Source organism: Hypomesus nipponensis, chromosome 16 (genome assembly GCF_054491055.1).
Source record: "Hypomesus nipponensis isolate SF chromosome 16, ASM5449105v1, whole genome shotgun sequence".
In the NCBI taxonomy this organism is placed as follows: Eukaryota; Metazoa; Chordata; class Actinopteri; order Osmeriformes; family Osmeridae; genus Hypomesus; species Hypomesus nipponensis.
Genome location: NC_140376.1, coordinates 6,979,547 through 7,004,616, shown reverse-complemented (window position 1 = coordinate 7,004,616; position 25,070 = coordinate 6,979,547). Strand labels below are relative to the sequence as shown.

The following is a 25,070-nucleotide window of genomic DNA, read 5'->3' as shown; positions in this document are numbered from 1 at the left end:
GCAACCTGCAGAACATTGGTAAAGAAAATAAACTGTGATGTTTTTGCCTCAAACTTGTGTAGGCAATGTTGGTATCCCCAGTGACATGTAATTTTGTCAAGAAAAGTATTTAGTTGGACTTGGAGGCTGCGGTACTCTGTCTTGGAGTCCTGTTTCATGCGTCAACAATGTGTTTTTTTGTATTCCTTGATGTACTTTTGTTAACGTTGCTTTGCAAATAAGCCACTCAAGGCTACAGCAAATTCCGTAGTTAGTTTTTCGTTTATAAAAGCATTTATAAAAGGTCCACTCTCATGACACCGAAGATGTCACAAAGATAATTCAGATTGTTAACTAGCTAAATTATAATCAGGTGTGCTGAATTAGGGCTGGAATGAACATTTACAGGAGATTATCTGCAGGAACAGGGTTGGCCAGCTCCTGTAACCCGCAGGTGATAGTTGTTTGCCGTTGTGCCTATCAATGTTATAAAACTACGTTTGTACGCCTCAGAAATATTTGTTGAGAGACACCTTCGTTAAGCCCCGCGGGCCAATCCTCTGAAGTGAGGCAAGTCTGTTGTGTTGGGGGGACGGTGTGTACTCAGTGAGAGGTGCGCTCGTACGCCGTCAACCGTTCAGCTTTTCTTGTTAACACTCCAGTGCGTTTCGCACCGTTGTGACAGTCGGCTGGCTTCATTACGAGTCCCAAGCGATAATTACCCGCGTCTGATTATGACTTTAACCACACTGCTAACCACACCGGTTTTTTCAGACCATTGCGGAAACGTTTTACGTTTTACTGGTTAAGTGTCAGTTTGAATGTGTTAAGCAGGCTGATGGGGGGGAATGAGCGCTGCGTGGCGGTTTAACAATAAGACAGATGCAGCGTTCCCCTGCAGTACTGCTTGACCTGGATTGAGTGATAATATTGTGTGTTCTTTATTTAAATATTGGTACGTTCCTTTAGGCTGAATGAATGCATGTTGGAAATAAATTAGAGGTATTATTGAAAGTCAGTGGCGGAGCATTCGACTGCAGACCAAGAGGTCACAGGTTCGAATCCCACACCTTATTATAATGCAGGTGTGTTAGCTCAGCCTCCCTGTTTTGGTCAGTATTCATATTATTTTCTTGAACTAGTTCTTGAATGAGTGCTTGTAAGGATATAATACTATTACTAATATTACTGTTTGTTTCACATATATTTTTATTCAAAGCCATGCATGGGAATTTTAGCCTGTTACCTCTTGATCTGCAATCAAATACTTTAACCACTAAGCTAAACCTATTGGTCCTGGACACAAACTAGCGCACAGTAGCTCAGTCTTCCTCCCATCAGGAAATACAAATTAAGTGTTTATTTACCAGACACTTTTATCTAGAGCGACAAGTTTTGAACCTGCAACCTCTTGACCTGTAGGCAAATGTTCCAGCCTTGAGCTATACCCATCCCCCAAATAGCAGCATGGTAATTTGGGGCTGAATTAATATTTGTAAGGATTTGAATAAGATATATCATGCAGATTAAGGAACCACATGATTGAATCTCCCCTGTACTTTGCTTGGATAAAAGTGTGTGCTAAATGCGTACGTCATTACATGTTTCACTGTTGTCACCCAACCCAATGCTTACCCAACCCAACGCTAACCTAAACTGTCTGCCAAATGAACAAAGCTTCATCATCGTCCATCGCTTCCAGCAAACACATTTCCTTCAGAAAACCTTCCTCATCTAGTTATCGTCACCATCGCAAGGGGCAGTTGTGTCAGAGGGAGGGGGGAGGGGGGGGATGTCCTGCAGCGTGGTGTAGCTGAGTCCTCCCTTCCTATCTCAGGCAGCAGCAGACCCACCATCACCCCCTCCGTCTCCCCCCTGGTGGTCCCCCTCAACGCCCCCCTCAGCCTGCGCTGCCAGGGAGGCCCAGGGGTGCGCTGGCAGCGGGAGGACCGGCCCCGGGTGCGGGGCGAGGAGAGGAGCCCGGGGGCCTCGCTGCTCTACATCCCCAGGGCGCAGCCTCTGCACATGGGCCGCTACACCTGCACCGATGACGCCTCCGCGGAGGGAAGCTCCATCTACGTCTACGTCAAAGGTAGGGGGGAGCCCGGAAGGGGGGAGTGCAAGGGAGGGAGTGGGGCGTGTGTGTCATGAAGGGAGAGTGTGTGTGATGTGGCGTGTGTTAGGGGGTTGAGGAAGGGTTTGTGCGTGTTAGGTTGTGTGTGTGAAGGTGGGAAAGTATGTGTGTGAGGGAGGGAGAGTGTGTGTGAGTCACTGCGTTAGTTTGTGAATCAAGGTGTGTGTGAGTAAGCATGCGTGTCAATCAGGATATACGTCTGAGTGTACCAGACAATTAGTGTGCTCGTGTGTGCGTGTGCATGTGTGTGTGCACGTGTGTGTGCCTGTAGATCGGTGTGCTTGTGCACGTGTGTTTGTTTGTTTTGGGCAGTTGTTGGAATGTATGTTAAGGGAGATGATGTTACGCTTGTGTGAGGATGTGAACAAAACACATTCCTTTGAAGCAGAGAAACCTAAAATGGTAAGGATAGTAAAGGGGCACAGTCTGGGTGTATTTGTGCATGAAGGTTCAGCTGAGTGTGTTTTGATCAGGTACCCACTCTGTGAGGTGTAATAACGTTTTGGCCATGTTCTATGACTGAACAGAACATTCTGGAACAGTCCTTCTCCCCATGATTCTTGGACCCACACATCAGAACTACCAGTGCAACTGGTGCATCCATGATTATCCATCCACACACGGCAAACACATGGTTTTACTGGACCTGGCATGTGTTCACCTCCGAATCTGTGTGTGTTCCCGCCAGATCCCGACAACGCCTTCAGGAAGTCGATGGTGTTCAACATCCTGTCTCGCGAGGGGGACAGCGTCTCCATCCCGTGTCTGGCCACGGACCCAGGCATGCTGGACCTGCACCTGGAGACATGCCCTGGGGGGCCCCTTCCCCCAGGCCTGCAGTACAAGGCTGGGCTTGAGATGGGCATCGTGATCCTGGACACCCAGAAGGCCTTCGAGGGATGCTACGTGTGTTCGGGACGGCTCGGCCACGCCCCCGTGAGGTCACACAACTATGATCTCATCGTGCGGCCAGGTAGAATTCTCTTGATGCCATTGTTGTTTGTTTTTATTCGTCATTTGTCATAGCGTTCCGGGGTTTTCTTTCAGTGGATTTATTGGACCCTCAAACATACAAATAGTGCATTTAGAAAGTACAGCTGGAACTCGAGGATCAGAAATGTCTAGTTCTAACAGTATTTCAGTAGTCAAGGTCTGTATTTACCAAGCACAGCACAAAACGACAAGGGTACATTACTAAACAATAACATCTCAGCTACCAGACAGGGGAGCGTCAACAATAACATCTCAGCTACAATGTTACACAGCCTAGTGCAGGCTTGTGTCTTGTCTGCTCTCCAGGCGGATCGAGTCTTTCCTCATGTGCTTGTGCATGTCGAGTGTTTCCTGTCTTGTGTGGGTGATATGATATACGCCGCCTGCTCGGATTGCAGTGAAGGATTTTTTATTTTTTATTTTTTGGGGGGGGTGTTGCAGTCCCAGACACGCCCCCGGTGGTGCAGGTCCCTGGACCCAGGAGAGTGGTACTACTTCAGGGGCAGAGGCTGGCCCTGTCCTGCATTACCACCAACGTCAATGGAGACATCAAGCTCAAGTGGTCCGCCCCCCCTGGATCGGTAAGAACCTCCCCTCCTCCAATCACACGTCTCTGTGCGCCTGGTGGGCGTGGCCACGAGTTAGAACCTCTAGGTGATTGGTTGAGACGGAAGAGTCTGGGTCTAGACTCTAGAGTGTTCCTGTCTCTCAGGAGACCCGTGGGGTTGCGTTTGGTGTCGCAGAGGCCTGCTGCTGGTTCGTGTATGCAATTGCTTGTGTGTGTGCGCGCTTGTGTGTTTGTGCATGTGTGCATGTTTGCGTGAATATGTGTGTGTGATAGCATGTATGTATTTGTGTGTGTGTGTGTGAATGCGAGTGTGCATGCGTGCATGCGTGCGTGCATGTGTAGGCAGGGTGTTAATCTCTAGAGATCTCTGGGCGTTGACAGGGTGCCGTCTGGGCTTCGTATCCACAGCAACCATCGGTTGACAACGCGTCTCGCATCCTGACGGAGCCCATCACCCACGTCCGCAGCGCCACGCTGCACATCCCCGCCGTGAGGACCCACGACACTGGACGGTTCCGCTGCGAGGCGCAGAACGAGAGGGGGACCAGCTCCGAGTCTGTCTGGCTGGAAGTTTACCGTGAGTACCTGTCTGTCTGTCTAACCCTGAGGGTCTGTCTGTCTGTGTGACCCAGAGGACCAGTCTGTCTGTCTGTCTGTCTGACCCTGAGTACCTGTCTGTCTGTATAACCCTGAGTATCTGTCTGTCTGTCTGTGTCTGAGCCTGAGTACCAGGTTTCAAGTTGACAGGGAGGATCTGAGTCAGGGTTTTGCGCCCTAGGTCTGAACAAGTTCAATATTGTTTATAACCTGGAGGGATTCCAGTTGGGTCTGTGAGCAAGATCAATCTTGTGGCTAATATCTTGACTCAGGCGGGAAGTACCCAGGTGGGCTTGTCTCAGGAGGACACAGTTAGAAGCAGGAGTTGATGGGGACAGATTGTATACCACACAGATACTGTGCAATACACCATAGATACTGTGCAGTACACCATAGATTTATAATGTTATACTATAAATATAGTATATACATGTAAAGTGTATGTATGTATAATGTATTGTTAGTGCAGCCATGGGAAACAGTCGAGTTTCTTGTCCATAGCCTACAGGAAAGTTCAAAGCAGGTTAAACGAGGTAAGACTGAGGACTCGATGTTCATTCTCTTCCAGGAATACTGTGTGCAACCTCAGAAAGACCTCAAAATAAGTCAATAAACACTTGGATGCGATACAGAACCTGTTTGCGTGATAAAAGAGCGGTTTGGTAATTTGTCTTTGCAGTGAAAGGTTTCATCCAGCTGGCTCCCATTGAGAACAGCACGGTCCGCGTGCGGGCAGGGGAGAGCCTGACCCTGCAAGTGGAGATGGAGGCCTACCCCCAACCTCACATCCTCACCTGGAGCTTTATGAACCACAGGCTGAAGAACACCTCGGAGCACGTCATCACCACGCTCAACCACGCACACAGGTACACACACACACACACAGGTACGCACGCACACACACAGGTACGCACGCACACACACAGGTACGCACACACACACACAGGTACGCACGCACACACACAGGTACGCACACAAACACATGTAAACGCTCACTGCTGTCTCTTCCTCTTTCTTAAACACACAAACACGCAGATGCTTACCACATAGCCAACGGTGTTCACACAAACATTGTACACACACTGTCTTTCTTTCAAACACACAGGGACTTTGTTATATTAAACATACTTCTGGTCCCAACAAGAAAAGTTAAACAAGCCCATACACACACAGTCCCTACCACAGACCCTACACACACACACACACACACACACACACAACACACACACAGGCCATACCACATAGCTGTGTGTGTTTATTACACCCTCAGGCTGAAATGTAACACCTCGGGGTCCAGCTGGCCCTGGGTCAGGCAGGCTGATGATGGTCTGTCACATGCTGCCTGCCTCCAGACCTGCTGAAGAACCAGAGTGAGGGGAGACGACGACGAGGAGAGAAGGAGGAGAAGGGGAGAAGAAAGGGGAGAAGGGGGGAAGGAGGAGAGGAAAGTAGACAGAGAGGAGGAGAGGGTAAAAGAGAGGAGGAGAGAGTTACACCATGAGTTCATTAGGACCACAGAGTCCTGCAGTGAGGTCGGGGCCAGTGTGAGGAGAGAGCAATTAGCAGCTGAAAAACAAGTGAACGATTTGGGGCGCGTTCAGTGGGGTGAGACATTCCCAGTGTTGCTGGAGGGACTGATGTGGAGAGCAGAATGCCCCCCTGCTGTTGGACTCGGGGGTCAAGCAGACTGTGCTGTAATGCTGCAGGCTCCTCAGACAGCCTCTGCTAGTACACAACTAGCTAGTACACAGCTAGTACACAGCTAGCTAGTACCCAGCTAGACCTGAACCTTGCACACAGCTACCTAGCACACAGTACTTAGTACACAGCTAGCTAGCACACAGCTAGCTAGTACACAGCTAGCTAGTACACAGCTAGACCTGAACCTTGCACACAGCTAGCTAGTACACAGCTAGCTAGTACACAGCTAGCTAGCACACAGCTAGCTAGTACACAGCTAGCTAGTACACAGCTAGACCTGAACCTTGCACACAGCTACCTGGAACACAGTACTTAGCACACAGCTAGCTGGTGCACAGCTGCCTACTACACAGCTAGACCTGCCAGCAGCCAGTTCTCAGTGAGTTGTGTGTTCATGCGTGAGCTGAGAAGTTCATGTTCGTGCTCATCCACAGGTACCAGAGCAAGCTGAGGCTGGTGCGCTTGAAGATGTCCGAGGGCGGAGTCTACACATTGTCCGCCTCCAACGGCGACGCCAGTGTCAACCGCTCCTTCACCGTCTACGTCATCAGTAAGTGGGACGACGAAAAGTTCTGTGTTGCCCAGATATTCCAGAGAGGGGGGGGGGGCTGGACCGGCTTCAGTATGTTGCTGTGATGTTTTTCTGATGTTTCCCTGGGCCGTTCCTCTGCCCGCCAGGTAAGCCGGAGATCGTGTCTCACGAGGGACCGGTGGACGGCCAGGTGCGCTGCGTCGCAGAGGGGTTCCCCGCTCCCCAGATCACATGGTTCTACTGCGAGCAGCCGTACATGAGGTGAGACGCTCTCAGTAACTCCTGCTCAGGGAACCGTTCCTCAATAAATTGGTCCGATTTCAGTTGACTTCTGTTCAGATTACTCTCCAGGTAAGTCGATTTAGCTGCTCAGGTTGCTCCTTGGGGCAGGAGCATCCCAGTCCTGGAGACAGAGCTAAGGGACGGTGTTGAGGCTGATAGGATGTTGCACTGGGCAACTGGACAGGCGTGACTTGTGATTGGTGGACTATATTGAGATAGGTAATAGCAGTACATCCTGTTCCTAGGAAAGTAACAGTGAGTCATGGTAAACATGTAGGAGGACTACCTGGTGTCCATAGCAGCACCAATCCCAGGCAGTTAGTCACAGGCGATTACCCAATCATTATCCAGTCATTTTGAATTATTATCAAGCGGACTTAGGAAGCCGCGCACACAGACACAGTAACCTCTGTGATGGTACACAACATGATTCTGACTTGACATGCTAGAACACTTTGACGCAACAGAAACCCTCAAAGACCCTGAGAGGGTCAGTCATGCGTGCTCAGCAACCCCTTACCCCCCCCCCCACACACACACACACACACACTCCACACGTACACACAGACACACACACACACTTACCACGCCCCCCAGGTACATATCCCCCCCTCCCCCAGGTGCGCAGGTTCTGACCGCCCTAACCCTCCTCCCCTCTCCCCCCCCCCCCCAGGTGCTCCCACCAGCTCAACGCCACGGAGGAGCAGCAGGACGTGGTCACGGTGACGGTGTTCCGGCCCATGTTTGGGAAGACGGAGGTGGAGAGCCGTCTGAACGTCAGCCGGGGCAGGTTCAGCACCCTGGAGTGTGTGGCCACTGTGGAGGGGGAGACAGCATACACCCTGTTTTCCATCAGCGGTGAGTCTGACACACGCACACACACACGCATGCACACGCACACTCTGTACACACAAACACACACGTACTGGACACATTCCCACACGTACACACACATGGATAGACACACACACAAACGTGGAGGGGTCCAGGGAGTGTCTGGAGGGGGTAAACAGGGGAGAATGGGGCAAAGGGGGGGGGGTGAAAGAGGAGTCTGTGGGAGCTGAGGGATTGGGGCGGGGCTGTCTGTGGGGGTGGGTGGTCTGGGGGGCAGGGGGGGAGGGGACTGGTGAAGAGGAGGGGGGGGTCCCGGCGTCAGCCTGTCTCTCAGATTGTTTTTAAACTTCAGTGTTAATCCTCTACAGATCCCCACCTTGGGATTAATGTTACGTGCACTGTCAACATCTCTGACAAGGTCACAATGCAAGGAGTTTCCTGCTCCTCCACACTTTCTCTGCCTTCCCCCTTTCCAAACATCCGTAATCCTGCACTGACAACCTGGTCAGACTAGAAGCTACAGGTGATGTTAACCTGGTCAGACCAGAAGCTACAGGTGATGTGAACCTGGTCCTCCATCTTCACCATCTACACTACATCCAGCAACATACAGATCAAAAACAAAGGATTGAGACTTGTTGTTTGATGTGTATTCTACCCGGGGACCCAAACTGTTTGACATGGATCCAGGCTGTAATCCTGTTGTGTAAACCTTAACAAAGAAAAGATACCACAAGCGTGACCGCCCGCTGTCAGCATGTCACCACAGTCATCTCTGCTGCATCCTCGTTCACCCGTCAACTGCAAATCCCAAGAACAACCTGTTAATCCACTGAGTAGCACACTGGCTCCCTGGCAGTAGCAGCAGGGGTTCTATGGAGGTCTGGGCGGAGGGGAGGGGAGGCCACACCAGGAGAGCAACAATGTGGCGGAGGGGGAGGGGGAGGGGGAGGGGGAGGGGGAGGGGAGGGGGGGAGGGGAGGGGGGGGTGGGGAGGAGGGGTGGGTTGGAGGCCACAATGGGCTTGTGGGTGGGCATTCTGGGAAGCTAGATGTGCCGTCAGGGAGCCAGTGAGGACTGTCCCAAGTGACCTGATCCCAGGCTTGGTTTGACTTGCTCATTTGTTGGGTGATTGACTGACTGACTAACTGGTCTGGGCTGTGTTTCCCGAAAGCGTCGTAAGCCCAAGTTGATCGTAGAATCCATCTTACGACGAATATCAGTTTTACGGGCCATTCTCAAAGACATCGTAGCTTAAGTGTCTCTTGAAAATGTGTAGCTCTTGAAAGCGCATGTTTGGGAAACGCACGTAAGAAATATCGCTGGTTTGTTGCTACGATCCATCGTTGGCTGACTAACTGGTCTGGCTGACTGGGTGACTAGTCTGCTGACGGACTGACTGGATGGCTGCCTGGTCTGGCTGGAGGTGTTGGCTAGCTGATTGGCTGGTTGGCTGGAGTCGTTGTATTGGCTGGCTGGAGGTGTTCTATTGTCCGGGTGACTGGCTGAAGTTGTTGTATTGGCTGGTTGATTGGCTGGAGGTGTTGCATTGGCTGGAGGGTTAGGGTTAAGGGTGGGTGGGGGGGGGGGGGTGTTGCTGTAGTCAGAGAGCTGCAGGGAGCCATGGGGAGCTGACAGGTTCAGTCAGGATTACTTCCTGCAGACTCTGCATTGTCAGGTTTGATATGGAGAGAAAGCTCCTTAGAGCTAAACAGCTTATTTATTACACCGGCTGTACAGAGGAGCACAACAATAACACAGCACGCCCACACACAAACACACAAACGCTGATGAAATGAACCTATTCACTGACATGGCAGGAAGCTACTAAGACTGGCAGACCCAGGCCTACCTCGGACAGGGGTTCTAACAGGATTGTTTTGTTGTGCTCAGGGTGTCATCAGTTCGCCGTGATACAGCACACAGCCCTTATCAGTTGAACGACCGCACATCAGGACCAGGGAGTGCATTTGGTTCATTCTGTTGTCGCAGCTCCCCTGGGTGGAGCTTCTGACTCTTACTCTGAGGCTCTGGGCTGCTAGACAGGGCAGACAGTCCCGACATCACAACTCAGACCCTTTTCTCTCTCTCTCTCCCCATCTTTCTTTTTTTCTTTCTATTTACATCTGTCTCTTTCTTTGTTGCTCCATCTCCCTGTCTCTCTCCACCTCTGTCTCTCTCCACCTCTCTCTCTCTCTCTCTCTCTCTCTCTCTCTCTCTCTCTCTCTCTCTCTCTCTCTCTCTCTCTCTCTCTCTCTCTCTCTCTCTCTCTCTCTCTCTCTCTCTCTCTCTCTCTATGTCTCTCTCTCTCTCTCTCGCTCTCTCTCTCTCTATGTCTCTCTCTCTCTCTCTCTCTCTCTCTCTCTCTCTCTCTCTCTCTCTCTACAGAGAGGATGGTGCCTCACCATCTCTTTACTCCCCTGCTGGTGGGCTTTGTGTCTGCAGCTGCCATCCTCTGCCTTGTCCTCATGATGCTCATCTACAAATACCTGCAGGTAGGTAGTCTAGCTGTGAGCTTTTTATTATACGCCCAGCAGACGCTTCATATACCAAGTGACATATAGTGCTCACAGAAAGCACAGCAGGAAATCAGGCATCAGAAGTTCAGTCCAGACAAATACATCCCAGACCCAGACCGAGCAGATAGCCATGATGCCCCATTTGGATTTTTGTAGCTTTAAATGGGGACATCACCATCTGCTATTCTCCACATCTTGCCCTTCACCTCCTTTCTCCAACCCTGACCTTTCACCTCTGCTCTCGATCCCTGACCCTTCACCCCAGAAACCCAAATACCAGATCCAGTGGAAGGTCATCGAAGGTATCCATGGAAACAACTACGTGTACATTGATCCCACCCAGCTTCCGTATGACCACCAGTGGGAGTTCCCCAGGGACAAGCTGCGCTTTGGTGAGTGTTCCCCCCCCCACCCCCTTCCCCCCGTCTCTCCTTGCCCCTCCTCCTCCCTTCCGTCCACTCCTCCCAGTCTCCCTTGCCCCCCCACAATTTCCTTCCGTTCACCCGCCCCCTTCATCCGTCCCCATTAGTTGTCCTTGTCTCCCCCCCCCACCCCCTTCCCCCCGTCTCTCCTTGCCCCTCCTCCTCCCTTCCGTCCACTCCTCCCAGTCTCCCTTGCCCCCCCACAATTTCCTTCCGTTCACCCGCCCCCTTCATCCGTCCCCATTAGTTGTCCTTGTCTCCCCCCCCCCCCCCGTGTCTCTCCCTGTCTGGTCTCCCTCCTCTCGGCTGGGTCACAGCAGCAGCCAGAGCCAAACCTGCACTGCGTGTATGTTAATGATGCTGGCCCTCCTGAGCAGGATCCCTCACGTCCTGGTTCCTGCTGACTCACCCCAGGGCCCTCACACCCTGCTGTTAACACTGTTTGTGTGTGTGTGTGCCTGTGTGTGTGCCTGTGTGTGTCTGTGTGTGTCTGTGTGTGTGTGTCTGTGTGTGTGTCTGTGTGTGTGCCTGTGTGTGTGTCTGTGTGTGCTTGTGTGTGTGTGTGTGCGCCTGTGTGTGTCTGTGTGTGCTTGTGTGTGTGCGCCTGTGTGTGTCTGTGTGTGTGTGTACGTCTGGTGTGTCTGTGTGTATACATGCCCTCAGGCAAGACTCTTGGCTCTGGAGCCTTTGGGAAGGTAGTGGAAGCGACAGCATACGGACTCTCAAAAGCTGACACTGTGATGACAGTTGCTGTCAAAATGTTGAAACGTAAGACAGATAAGTTATGATTTAGCCATAAAACCTTTGTATATTTACACAACTGACCTTTGTCTAATATTTAACTACATCATTTTCTATTGCAATCATATTTTTACACTGTAAACCTTTTAACAATATACTCAAACATTTTGAGTAAATATACACATTCCAGTGTGAAGAAATTGTCAACGTGTGTGTTCACAGTGTGTATGTGTGTCCACAGCCAGTGCCCATGCCACAGAGAAGGAGGCTCTGATGTCAGAGTTGAAGGTTCTGAGTTACCTAGGAAACCACATAAACATTGTTAACTTGCTGGGAGCCTGCACTGTTGGAGGTGAGGCTGAGGTGCTCCTCCTCTGCTAGGAGGGGTGTCTCTGCGTGCATGCATAGGAGGTGTGTGTGAGGTCTCTGTGTTAGTGCGTATGACATCTATGCGTGTGAGAGAGAGAGAAAGGTCTGTCTGTGTCTGTGTGTGTGTGTGTGTGTGTGTGTGAGAGAGAGAGATAGAGAGGTGTGTGTGACTCCTGTCCTTCTGTCCTCAGGTCCTACTCTGGTCATCACAGAGTACTGCTGCTTCGGAGATCTCCTCAACTTCCTGCGCAGGAAGAGAGAGTACTTCCTGTGCTCCAAGCTGGGAGACGACTGCTACTACAGGAACATCCTCCTACAGAGAGAGGCTGCTGGGTACGACTGTGTGTGTGTAATCGTGTGTGTGTGTTGGTTTAACTGTTTTTGTGATAACCAGATGTCCCCAGAAGAGTAGTAAACCAAGGGAACATTTCATTATTAAGGATCTTTTCTTGGGGAACTTCAAGAGTATTTCTAGGGGTGAGGGGTTTTTAATTAGTGCTAGGATTGGAATTATGTTAGGATTAGGGAGAACACAATTTTGAATTTGACTGAATTGTGGGTCCTCACAATTTTGCACCAAAACAGACTTGAGTGTGTGTGTTCAAGGTGTGTGTGTGTACAGAGGAGGTGTGTATGTGTGCGTAAAAGGTGTGTGTGTGTGTGTTTGCGGTCTGTTCTATGCTCCAGTGCCTGTCTGGCACGGAGAGTGGAAAGTCCCTCCAGCGGTTTGAGAGGGAGGATTGTGAGTGACGACAATGTCCCGAATGACACAGGCTGAGAGACAAAGAGAGGGTCAGGGGGTCCAGGGGAGGGGCCCCCGGGGAGGGGACGTCCAGGTGAGGGGCCCCCGGGGAGGGGACGTCCAGGTGAGGGGCTCCCGGTGAGGGGGTCAGTGAGCAGTGAGAGGACGGTCAGGCGGCTGGGACAGCACAGGGAGATTAAGCCAGGCTAACTGCTCATTTTCCCCCCTCAGAGACGCTAGTAGAAACGGCTACATGTCTATGAGGCCCTCTGTCGCTGGCACCGTGCCTCCCGGCTCCTCCTCCGAGAAGAGACGCTCCATACACGGCAAGACACTTCCTCCTACGCCTCTCACTCATGTTTACTACAGTACAGGCACGCATATGGCACTTTACTCCAGTGAATACTGTCACGTGGCACATCCTCCTAGGCTTCTCATGTGTTGCTTAGCTGTGGTAAAATACACATTTAAGGAAATTAAATCAACGTTTAATTTTGATTGATCTTTCTCTCCCCCCTCCTCGCTCCTCTCCCTCTGTTTATTTCTCGCTCTCTCTCGCTTTCCCTGTCTCCCCCTCTCTCTGCTCCTCCTCTCTCCCCCTCTCTTCCTTTCTCTTTCCCTCTCCCCCTCTCTCCCATCCCCTCTCTCCCATCCCCTCTCTCCCATCCCCTCTCTCCCACTCTCTCCCATCCCCTCTCTCCCATCCCCCTCTCCCCCTCTCTCCCATCCCCTCTCTCCCATCCCCTCTCTCCCATCCCCTCTCTCCCGTTCCCTCTCCAGGCTCCTGTGTTGAGGCTGAGGCGTTGAGTGAGATGCTTCTAGAAGATGGGCAGTCTCTGGACACAGAGGACCTGCTCAGCTTCTCCTACCAGGTGGCCAAAGGCATGGACTTCCTGGCCTCCAAGAACGTGAGTCCACGTCTTCACGCCTCTCTCTCTGAAACAGCTCCGACACATGCAGCGACACACAAAACAACCACAGAGCACCCTGTCAGTAACACGCGCTACACTTGCAACTCATGAACACACGCGCATCCGAGAGTAGACCGAGATCACAGGAGACACACGGAGAGTTGCGTGTAAAGCACGCAGCAACACATGCAGACTTCCAGCCAGGGTATTCCAGCACTAAGCTGATATGCATGTGCCTGTTTGTGTGTGCCCAGTGCATCCACAGAGACCTGGCTGCAAGGAACATCCTGCTGACTCAGGGAAGGGTGGCCAAGATCTGTGACTTCGGCCTGGCCAGAGACATCACCACCGACTCAAACTATGTGGTGAAAGGAAACGTGAGTGTGTTTGCCGCACAGCTAGCTCTGAGGGACCACGGGCCACACTAGCATTTCACTCTGGCTTCATAGCATTAGCCATGATACCCAGGTTAGTGAGCTGGGTGGCAGGCTAGTTCTTTGGGGGGGAAACAGGTCCAAAAATTTAATTTCCATACACTTACCATGTCAAGTAGTTCTGTCATACGGTATTTTTTAAAGATTGATACTTTTCACAAACCAAAACACAAAGGTTCATGGAGTACGTTGGAAAACCCAGTCAGGTGTCCCACCTGTCCAGGGGGAAACTGCCCGCGGCTCATTCTCTGTCTTTCTGGAATGTCAGAGATTCCTGGGATGAGGTAGTGAGGCGTGAACAACAACACGTGTGTTTCACCAATCCATCAAGTCCCCAGACAATCTGAAGCCCACAGGTTCTCTGGAAGGTGTTATGTTCTCTGACGTGATATGTTACCCTGAGGGGAGGGCAGGAGGAATATCTGTGTGTGTTTGTGTGTGTGCACTGTGTGTGTGTGCACTGTGTGTGTGTGTGCACTGTGTGTGTGTCGAGTGATATCTCTAATAATGGCACCAGAGAAAGATGTGAAGGTGTTTCAACAAGAGCTCTCTGGGTGTGGAGGTGTGTGGGATGGGGTGTGATCATGGGAGGCTGCAGATGTGGATGGTGTGTGTGTGTGTGTGTGTGTGTGTGATGACGTGTGTGTGTCTGTGGTGTGTGATGATGTTTGTTTTGCTCAGGCTCGCCTCCCCGTCAAGTGGATGTCCCCGGAAAGTATCTTTGAGTGTGTGTACACCTTCGAGAGCGATGTGTGGTCCTACGGAATCTTGCTCTGGGAAATCTTCTCTTTAGGTAAGGTGTGCCCTACCTGTGTGTGTGTGTGTGTGTGTGTGTGGGGGTGGTGTTTGTGTAGTTCGTTGACATCTCCTGTCTGTCACACAGGAAACAGTCCATATCCAGGTATGCCGGTGGATTCAAAGTTCTACAAGATGATTAAGGAAGGATACAGAATGGAGGCACCAGAGTTTGCTCCCAGTGAAATGTGAGATTGTTTTGCTGTGTTAGTGTGTGTTTCTGTGTCTGTATGCGTGAGTGTGCGTGAAAGTATGTGGGTGTGTGTGTGTGTGTGCGTGTTTGTGAGAGAGAGAGCGCAGAGGGAGAAATGTGTGGGTGTGAGAGGATGTGAGGGTTTGGGTACATGGGCTATCAGCAGATGGCTTATTCAAAGCCAGGAAAGTAGGGAGATGAGAGCTGCTAATTGAAAATGTATCAAACAAAGACAGAAACGTTGTGACATGCAGGTTGAACTCCACAAAATATGGAGTCCATACTTTGCCTAATTGGAAATGTTGCCTGACAACAGCGTTTGATCTGTTTTTTTGTTTTTTTTTAAAGGTTGAAAGTTCTAAAGGGGTCTATTTTAGCGTTAAGTTTGAACATTCACTCAAACATTACAGAAAAAAATCAACTGTAGCAGCTTGGAGCAGATACGTTTCATCCATGTGTGTGTGTGTGTGTGTGTGTGTGTGTTTGTGTGTGCAGGTACCAGATTATGAGATGTTGCTGGGAGGCTGACCCAGTGCAGAGACCTCCCTTTAGGGACGTGGTGGAGAGGATTGAACAGCAGCTGTCTGATGCCACGAAACACGTAGGTGACCTCACCCTTCTCTCACCCCTCCTCCCCCCACTCTCCTCCTCCCCACCTCGCCTCCCCCACCTCCCTCTCTGCCCACCCATCCTCCCTCCACTCTCATCCACACCTCGTCTCTCCAGTCTCCCAGCTAGGATCTTCTGAGGTGATGTGGGTGGGGCTGAAGTGATGTGGGTGGAGCTGAACTGTCTTTAGAATAGATGCTAACCCTCGCTCTCTTCTCTCTCTCTCTCTGTGTAGATTTATCTGAACTTCAGCTCCAAGTTCCCAGGGCATGCTGGGACGGGGCCGAGCACGCCTGAGGACCAGACTACCCAGAATGCAGCGCTCCGGCGCCTCAACTCAGCGGGCAGCAGCAACGTGTCCTCCCAGCCCCTCCTCTTCCACGACGTGGTGTTCCTGGAGGAGACCGGCCTCAGGGCCCACAGAGTGTAAGGACCCCAACCCTGACCCAGGGCTGCCCCTCAAAGTGCCTGCACCAAGATGCTCCTAGGCCCCCTCTCCCCCCCACTCTGTACTGACTGGACCTGCAGTGGGACCTGCTCCACAGCCAGCACCCCGCCCAGACTTGGAGGTCTGGCCAGCAAGGACTGGGGCTCCCCTGGAAGACTGTTCTGCCCCTGACCACTCTCTCACTATCTAGCTCTCCTGTCCATCCACAAATGACCCCTTCCACTTCATCTTTCCTGTTTTTATATTACTCTGAAGAGAAGTTTTGTTGCATTTAAAGGAATCCTTGGGAGATAGAAAAGTGATTGTTTTCGTATTTGAATAACCCGGAGATTCTACTGTCGTCTAGCTTGGCTGCTTCCACTGCATGAACTTTTGTCAGTATTATAATTCCAAACATTCACTTCTATGGTTATATGAAGAACTTTTGTGTCTGATGTTTCACAAGTCAAATGCTTCAGCGAGTGTTGCTGAACCGGGGGGTCTGCGATGTAAGGTGTGTTCAGATGTATTCAGATCTCCGGTGTTTCCAACTGTTTGGATCAGGGATGAAGGTACTGCAGTGTTAGTGTGTCTATCTATGTATATGTGTATAGACTGTTCTCTGTAAAGCGTTTAACGGTGGTTCAACCGTATATAAGATGTAAGCGGTTGGGAGACCGTGTGAGAAACACTTAAGCAGCACTAGTTATGTCCCTCACGCTCCTTCTCCCCGTCTCCAAGACAGCTTCAGAATGCTGGCTGCAGGGGACACTTTGTAAATGTGTAAATACGGATTCTTGTATCGGAGGCCCCTTGTTTACAACACTCTTTAAGCAGGTACGTTCTTTCCTAAACATTCCTACGCGCTCTCACAGACCCCCGCATACTCCTACACGATGACACTCTCCTACTGTCTCCTATACTCCCCTATACACACATACACACACCTATCGACCTACACACTCCCCTACAGTACACACTACACTCTACTACACACTTCCTGTCCCTCCTTGTCTATTCGAGGTCAATCAGAAACTCTGGAGGGTAACTATGGAGGGTAACTTTGGTGACTGTAATTTCAGTTTGGTCGTCCAGTCACACGGGCCCCTTCTGTCTTTCCGTTTCAGCCAATAGGAAGCTTCAAGCTAATTTAAGATGCCAATTGGGGACTTTGCTGTGCAGGGGGGAAACCAATCATAAGCTTTACTGTAAGACAGCGTGCTGCTCAAACATATAGCCAGTAGAATTCCGCAGGTGGTCATGGTTATCATGGCTCAGGTGTCTATGGAGACAAGGGCCAGATTACAGTAGTCCTCTCTCCCTGCTCCCCTCACCCCCTCATCCCTCACTCGCCGACTTTCCAGAAGCTTCTGTCGTCCGCCTCCAGCTGCTTCCTGCCAGGAACTCTGGCTTCAGCGTGCCCCAGCCGGAGGTTTGTCTGTCCAGACTCCCCGAACCAGGACTTCCCCTTCACTCATCCTGGCTTGTTGTGGAGAGCACCTGGGGACCTCTCTGATTGAATACGTGTGTGTCTATGTGTGTATGTATGCTTCTTTGTTTCATTTATGTGCACGCGTGTGTGTGTGTGTGTGTGTGTGTGTGTGTGTGTGTGTGTGTGTGTGTGTGTGTGTGTGTGTGTGTGTGTGTGTGTGTGTGTGTGTGTGTGTGTGTGTGTGTGTGTGTGTGTGTGTGAGAGAGAGATGTGCGTGTATGTGTGTCCCATTTGTAAATCAGAGGTGCCACAAAATGAATCCTAATCATAACGTTCTCCCTGATCTCCCTGGAGCTATGTTCTGTAAATATGAATGTTTATAGGGTGCAGTGTTTTATCCGTGTTGTTTTCATATGATATGGTACATCTATGTAACTCCTAACAACCAGCCTGTAGTACACAGCCTATCCCATAATGTTATATTACTGCCTTTGGCAAAACTTTATGTTAAGGTTATATAAAGTACCATGTAAATAGATAGCCATACCTATTGGAAAAACATGGTACATAAGAATTGCTATATGATTAAGTTAGACTAAGTGTAAGTGGTCTAAGTTATTACTAAAGAGTAAGAAGACACAGTATGGGGACGGGCTGGAAGTGGTGAGTGGATGTTGGAAAGGAGCAGTTGAAGGTTGTGTTACCAAACAAGGTCAATGTTAACATCCACTTAGCCCTGCAAAGCCCAACCTACACAAAATACCTACACAAAATACCAGTTTTCACATGCCTATTAACTTTTACTGTAATGAAATAGAAAACCATAGCAGTTCCTTATGTGCCTACAGAGTTGTTACTATAGGTATTGCTATGTAGTTCCATGGAAGATAATGTAAAGTGTTGATCTGGCTTCTATCTTCAGTGACACATAATTTTCCTTGTACAAACATGTCACATAATTTCACCTTAAAACAAAGTTGAATTCTACCGTAAATCTATATTTTACGATACTGAACCATCCTCTCGGGGTACAGCAGGCCTCACCTCTGGTTACAGCAGATTGTTCTAGACAGGTCATACAGAATAGGCTTTCCTCAATTGTGTGCATTTTGCTGTATATTTAAGTGACCAATGAGGCTATATGTGTTTATTACGCATACAAACGACAAGTTGCATCTCATGTTTAATTTAAATAAAGACGTGTTCAATCGTTTTGGCATGAGGGTTTTTCAAATCTTACAAATGTTTCAGTTGACCATTTTGGGAATAATCATCGATGAAATGAACTGCAGAGACAAAATCAAGAGAGAGCCTGCCCATTCATTATTAGGGTGAGTTTTAGAATGCGCTCAAGCTGCTTGATGTGTCCAGTCTCATGGTAGATTGGAGGCATATTGCCAGCCATCTGTGCCCAAACGGAGCAGGTTGTCCCTGGAGCGTAGTCACGGAAACCTACTAGGCCTCTGATTGGTGGTTCACTGAGCTGTGATGCAATGTCGTTGTGGTGGGGGATCTGGCCCTAATGTGATGTGGAATCAAATCAAGTTTGTCCTTTTTTACACAGGACAAAGTGTGTCTTTTTTTTTACACAGGGCAAAGTTTGTCCTTTTTTACACAGGACAAAGTTTGTCCTTTTTTACACAGGGCAAAGCAAAAAGGGGCACCACAAATGCTCACAGCACCTGAACGAGGAGGATCCTGAATCTGATGTAGGAGTGGGAGCGTGAAGGCAAGGTCTCCGTCAAGCTCTGCTTGTGGTTAAAAGAGCTCTACTGTTTGATTTGGCTTGAAATTGGAGCGGGGATTTTATCTTGTGTGGTGGTGGTGGTGGGGGGGGGGATCTGAACCTAAATTAGCCTGGGGACAGATTACAGGACAGGACAAGCCAGAGTTCCACCACAAGACTCTCGAGGGAGGCCTAGCCTCTATTGTTTCTGCCTCCACAGGCCTTCGACAAGACAGGCAGGAAATCCCACCGTTGAAGCTGAGCTGAATGAATGCGTTCATGACTCAGACTGGCGAGTGGTCCGGAACGAGACACACAGGCCTCGTCATGCCACAGCCACCTGCTGTTCTGAACACACGGGATCCCCATGTCGAACTGCTTTGTGTTCGGTAAGGCCTCACAACCCCCTTCTGAAATGATGTATCTGATTCAGTGGCTTCACGTCTGTATTTGTGTCTGCAGGTCATGTTTGGGATTTGTTTTACACCCGTGTTAGGTGTGGTGTTGTCTCCTCAGTGTGGGCTGATGACCTGGCTGGTTTACTGGAGGTCCCCTTCACCCAGCCTGGAGGTCCCCTTCACCCAGCCTGGAGGTCCCCTTCACCCAGCCTGGAGGTCCCCTTCACCCAGCCTGGAGGTCCCCTTTACCCAGCCTGGAGGTCCCCTTCATCCAGCCTGGAGGTCCCCATCACCCAGTCTAGAAGTCCCCTTCACCCAGCCTGGAGTTCTCCATCACCCAGTCTAGAGATCTCCATCACCCAGCCCCAGCTTGAGCCTGGAGGAACAATTAGATATCCGTCAGGTATTAGTGTAGCATGATTTACTTGCTTACTTAATCAAACCTTACTCACCATCGTTGGAGGTCTTCGCAGCCTCACAGCCACTCTCTGACAGATGAACCAGCTGGAGATTCCATCTGGACCTGGGTGATGGAGGGGAATGTGAAGTGGGGTCTTGGGACAGCAGGACTGAATGAAGGTACGTGTTCTGTGCTCCTTCGCTCCGAGCTTCATCTGTCAGTAAAGACAGATGGGAATGTAAGCCAGCCAGCCTGCACACGCCCCAGTGATCACAGCCAAGTCCTGATCAGAGCCGAGAGACAGACGTACAGCACTGTACATGGATCGCAGTTTTGTACCCATGACTTCACACTGTTCAGAAACACACAGTCTCACTGTTAGCAATGTTTGGTGAATTCCTCTCATTCATGCAGGTGTAAATGTTGTTCCTGGTTGGTGTAAACTTAGCTAGCCTGTTTAAGATTAAACAGGGATGACATTAGAGGGGTGGATGGAGATAAGAAATATATTTATATAACAGGAAAATCATATAATTGTCTAATCAAATTGTCTGCCAAATAAATAATGTGAACAGATTCATTTGTTGTGCAAATTACACTTCAATTGGTTACTACTAAAATGGTCAATGACCTTAGCAGAAGTCGTAGCCTCGGGTACATCTACCAAGACTGATCCCAGACCGTGACCAGTTCTCCGGACGTAAGTTGCTCTGCAGGTCATCTGTCTTGTCTGTGTTCTACTCTAACACCAGATGTTATTGCTGCGCTGTAGTTCCTAGGGTTGCCCTGTTGTGCCATGTCTGGTCGCTGAGATGTGGTTACTATGCACCACGCTTGGTAAACACAGACCATTCCTTGACGGACCATCGAAATAACGTTAGAACTATGCACTTCTTAGCCTTGATTTTCTGCTGTACGTTTGTGCTATTTGTGTGTTGCTTTGGATGAAAGTGAGCTGATTGAATTACATTTCAATGTAATCATGCGGATAATGTTTGGGTGCATCCTGGTTGTATCCAGTGTTTGATATAGTTAACCCTGTTACCACCCCTAATTTAGTCTGTCATAGCTCATGGCTATCCCTGTGTGATTCCACAACAACACTATCTACAGCTGGATCTGATGTACAGAGCTGGATGACAAGCATTGAATGCCGGGCCAGTCTATGGCTTGATGACCCACATTTGCATATAAAGACACATGCACACATACGCAAACACACACACACACACATGCATGCACACACACACACATACACACCCGCTTCCCACTGGAGTTGTCTGATTGTAGTAGCGACTTGCATGGCGAGTGCAGCTCCACCCTGTCATGGACAATGTCTGCCTTGTTGTTTTGATTTGGAGAATGTTCCTCTTTGAGTTTCAGCAGTTTAACGGTGTTGGGGTGATGGTGGGTGGGGAGGGGGGCTAGTATGTGTGTGTGTTGGGGGGAGTGGGGGGCTGCAGTGTGGGGGGAGCTGTGGCTAACCACCACTTCCCTCGTACACCCAGGTGCTCAGGAAGCCAGCGGGGGCAGGGGGACGGCGACCTGAGGGGTGACCCCTGCCAGCCTGGCAGACTTTCCGAGATAGCAGACCGCAGCGAGGCTGGGGGGAGGGAGGGAGGGAGGGGGGAGGGGAGAGGGGGGAAGAGCATGAGGGGATGTAGTGTGAGGGTGTGTGTGAGTTAGCAGGCCCCAGCAAGGCAGGGGGGCCTGGGGGAGGGGAGAGGGAGTAGAGAGGAGGGAGAAGGATGGGGCGGGGGATGGGGAAGGGGAGGGAGCACCAGGGGACCGAGGGTGAGAGTGGGTATGATTTATCTGAGTTATGCGGCACTTCCTCATGTGGTAAGAGTTCCCTGAAAGACATTTTCTGCCCCCTCACCCCCCTCCCAGGACCCCAGTTGCTTCTGTGTCCTGCCTCTGCTATCCTTCAGACCGGCTCCAGAGTAACAGGATGCTGGATGACAGTTGGAGTCTGGTTACAGGAGTGCAGCGTGCAGGACAGCTAGCGAGCGGGCTGCTCTTTGGGCTTTGAGCTGCATTGACAAGACATGTCAACGCAAGGGGTCATTATTTATGCTTAAGTGACCTCTGAACTCTTACCTCAGGCTTCAGATAACAGTAGAGTTCAGTTTTATCCAGGGCACCATGACAACCGAGCTGAACTTTGTAGCCAGCCCACACTGTGGTATTCGAGCTTGGTGTGGAACTAGCGGCTCTCCTTCTAGATCATTCTGCTGGATGTGGTTCTCTTGGTGGAACGTTCTGCTAGTTGCGGTTCCAGGAACATGGAGATATCACCTGTCCACTCATCAAAGATTCAGCTGCAGGTCGGAGAGGTGACAATGCTCAAGATAGGTTTCCAGCTCCTGTTTCCCTGCTCTCTATGGCTGTGACCTTCCTGGGCTTGAAAACACACTGATTATATGTCCTCACGCTTGTCAAAGCCCGATTGGACAGAGTCCACCCTCCTGAAACCAGCTACTCAGTTACGTCCATTATGGTGGACACTGGTCTGGGTCCAGTAACTTTGCAGCCATACTGCCCTTTGTGTTTATTTAGTTTCCCCATGGACAAGACATGACGGCTTCCCAATGAGGTCACAAACTTGAATGACCTAGGGAATACTTGTGAAATTCGAGTTTTTAAGTTATGGATGCATAACTTTAACGAGGTGGTGACCTTTATTTTCATTCAAACATGTTTATTTTACGCAAAAGTCGAGCTGAGATCTTATTCTGTCCAATGGCCTTTTGCTTCGATTGAAAGCTTGAATAAAATAAAACGATATTTTGAAACCTTTTTTCATTCAACCTTAATCGGCAGATAAGTCAATTGAGATCCAGTTCTCAAGAAGTGTGTTCCCAACCCCTCAGTGAGTGTCTTGTGGTGGGAGATGTGGGCAGTGTTTGTTTATTGTTTGTTTATTTTGTGCACATTAATCAACGTTTTAAGTAAAAGTGCCGGTTTTAGCCAGCCGGCCAATTTTCAACCGCAGTACCTGGGCAAAGTAATTAAAAACAGTTACAATACAAACAATCATTGAACAATGAAAACACGCAGGGCAACATAGGACAAGCAAGAAGTAGCATACAGATAGAGCAACATAGAACAATAAGCAACAAGATATAGCATACAGACAGAGCAACATAGAACAATTAGCAACAAGACGTAGCATACAGATAGAGCAACATAGAACAATAAGCAACAAGACATAACATACAGACAGAGCAACATAGAACAATAAGCAACAAGACAAAACCCATAAAAGCAACAAAGTATTTCCACACCTCACAAGCTACAGACAACGTGGCCAGACACCGGCGTGCCTACCCAGCGAGGGGAGTCTGAGCGGGGAGAGTACTGAGCAGGGGGAACCTCACCATCTGCTCCACGGGTCCCTGGAGGTCCCAGGTCCGTCCTCGGACTCTGCCGGCCGGTAGGGAGGGAGGGAGGGCGCACAGGGAGACCTGCCGGCACACGCATGACTGGACCCACAGCAGGGAGACAGCAGGACCAGGACTGGCCATCTGAATGGTTACCCTGTGGTGGAGAGGGGGCCCGGGGGTTGGGAGGGGGGGCATGCTGGGGGAAGCTGGGGGGAGAGGCCTGGCCCGGACCTGTTGAAACTGGGTGAAACTGTCAGTCGAGACATGAGGTGTGGAACTCTAGAACCTCAGGCTCTGTTGTCTTCCCGCAGAACACAGAACCAGAACACAGAACACAGAACCAGAACACAGAACACAGAACCAAAAGACAGAAGATAGAAGACAGAACACAGAACACAGAACACAGAACACAGAACCAGAACACAGAACACAGAACCAAAAGACAGAAGATAGAACACAGAACACAGAACACAGAACACAGAACACAGAACCAGAACACAGAACCAGAACCAAAAGACAGAAGATAGAACACAGAACACAGAACACAGAACCAGAACACAGAACCAGAACCACAGTCTCATGTCCTCCAGCTGCACAGAGGCCTCTCCTCGGCCCATGTGATCGTCAGCACATCTGTCTGGGACGCGAGGGGGACAGACGGCAGGGGAGGGGGGCACCCGACCGGGCGAGACAGACAGAGGTGTCAGCCTGCCCTGCCGTCCTCTCTCAAACCTCACCTTCTCACAAGCCTCCTGTCCGGGGAATTCAAGCAACATAATGGAGCTGTCTGTTTCACGTCACATTTGACTCGCGCCCAAAGGTCAGCCGTGATTTGTCTAGACAGAGGGGTTCTCATCTCATCCAATGGTAGTGGTTAAGTCTGGGCCTGGGGGCGGGGGCGGGCCCCCTATGGACTCCGCTCAGAAGACTGAGTGATTACTACTACCAATCCAGACATTTCTTGGTATCCTCCAGAGGTTTCCTAGATTTCTGTGTGTTTCTGCTTGTCTTCTCTGAGGGATTAAGTTGGTTATAGGGCACTTATCTGTAGTAATCTGTAAAGCCCTCTGTGACACTGCTTGTAAAAAGGGCTTTACAAATTAAAGGGTATGGTCACGTTCTCCATCACACATTTCCTTCACAGCCCGAGAAGGAAACGACAGAGTAAATGTATCGTTTTTGCTTTGTCAAACAATGAAGGGCTCATTGAGGTTTGAAATCTCTTTTGCAAGAGTGTTTAGGCCAAGACAGGCAGAGCCAAGTTACTGCGCCATGACAGACAGCATGACAAACTAATAGTTTTGTAAGAACGAGTAAGAAAGAAGTAATGTAGCGTAGCATTAGCATGTCTAACCTTCTCCTTTCTGATCTTCTCTTACGGACCACTACACTGTGGAGCACACCTGCACATTCTTTCCCCAACCAGGGCCCTAGGCAGACACTGCTTGTGTTTTTGAGAGAAGGTGTGTTTTTTAGAAGAGAGACAGAGAGACACAGAGAGACACAGAGACACAGAGAGACACAGAGAGAGAGAGAGAGAGAGAGAGAGAGAGAGAGAGAGAGAGCGAGAAAGAGAGAGAGAGAGAGCGAGACATAGAGAGAGAGAGAGAGAGAGAGAGAGAGAGAGAGAGAGAGAGAGAGAGAGAGAGAGAGAGAGAGAGAGAGAGAGAGAGAGAGAGAGAAGAGACAAAAAGTGTGTGTTTTCCATTTCATGAGCACTCTCCAATTTAATATCTGAAACAAAAAAAAACAGATCAATTGTGTAATTTAAGGACAATTCCCATGAGCTTAAATAATGCCCATCATCTCCAGCTGAGTTAATGAGCGTTTCAAGATGAAAGAATGCTCTCTCAGCCTGATAGCATCCTAACATAAATCAGTCCAACTGCTCCTTACAACTATTTGAGATGTTCATACCTCAGGGACATGGAACCTTTTCAAGTTAT

At 49.9% G+C, this 25,070-nt stretch overlaps 1 protein-coding gene across 1 annotated transcript; it reads left to right on the top strand.

Moving 5' to 3' along the window:
• The first annotated feature begins 1,809 nt into the window (after nucleotides 1–1,809).
• Nucleotides 1,810–18,427, top strand: kita (KIT proto-oncogene, receptor tyrosine kinase a). The gene is made up of 20 exons (XM_084675992.1): nucleotides 1,810–2,071; nucleotides 2,802–3,086; nucleotides 3,548–3,687; nucleotides 4,083–4,251; nucleotides 4,951–5,137; nucleotides 6,407–6,522; nucleotides 6,651–6,765; nucleotides 7,460–7,644; nucleotides 10,009–10,115; nucleotides 10,405–10,531; nucleotides 11,225–11,329; nucleotides 11,544–11,654; nucleotides 11,863–12,004; nucleotides 12,645–12,739; nucleotides 13,194–13,321; nucleotides 13,579–13,701; nucleotides 14,440–14,551; nucleotides 14,642–14,741; nucleotides 15,242–15,347; nucleotides 15,591–18,427. The coding sequence occupies exons 1-20, from the start codon at nucleotides 2,005–2,007 to the stop codon at nucleotides 15,783–15,785; spliced, it is 2,715 nt and encodes a 904-aa protein (XP_084532118.1). The 5' UTR covers nucleotides 1,810–2,004; the 3' UTR covers nucleotides 15,786–18,427.
• The last annotated feature ends 6,643 nt before the right edge of the window (nucleotides 18,428–25,070 follow it).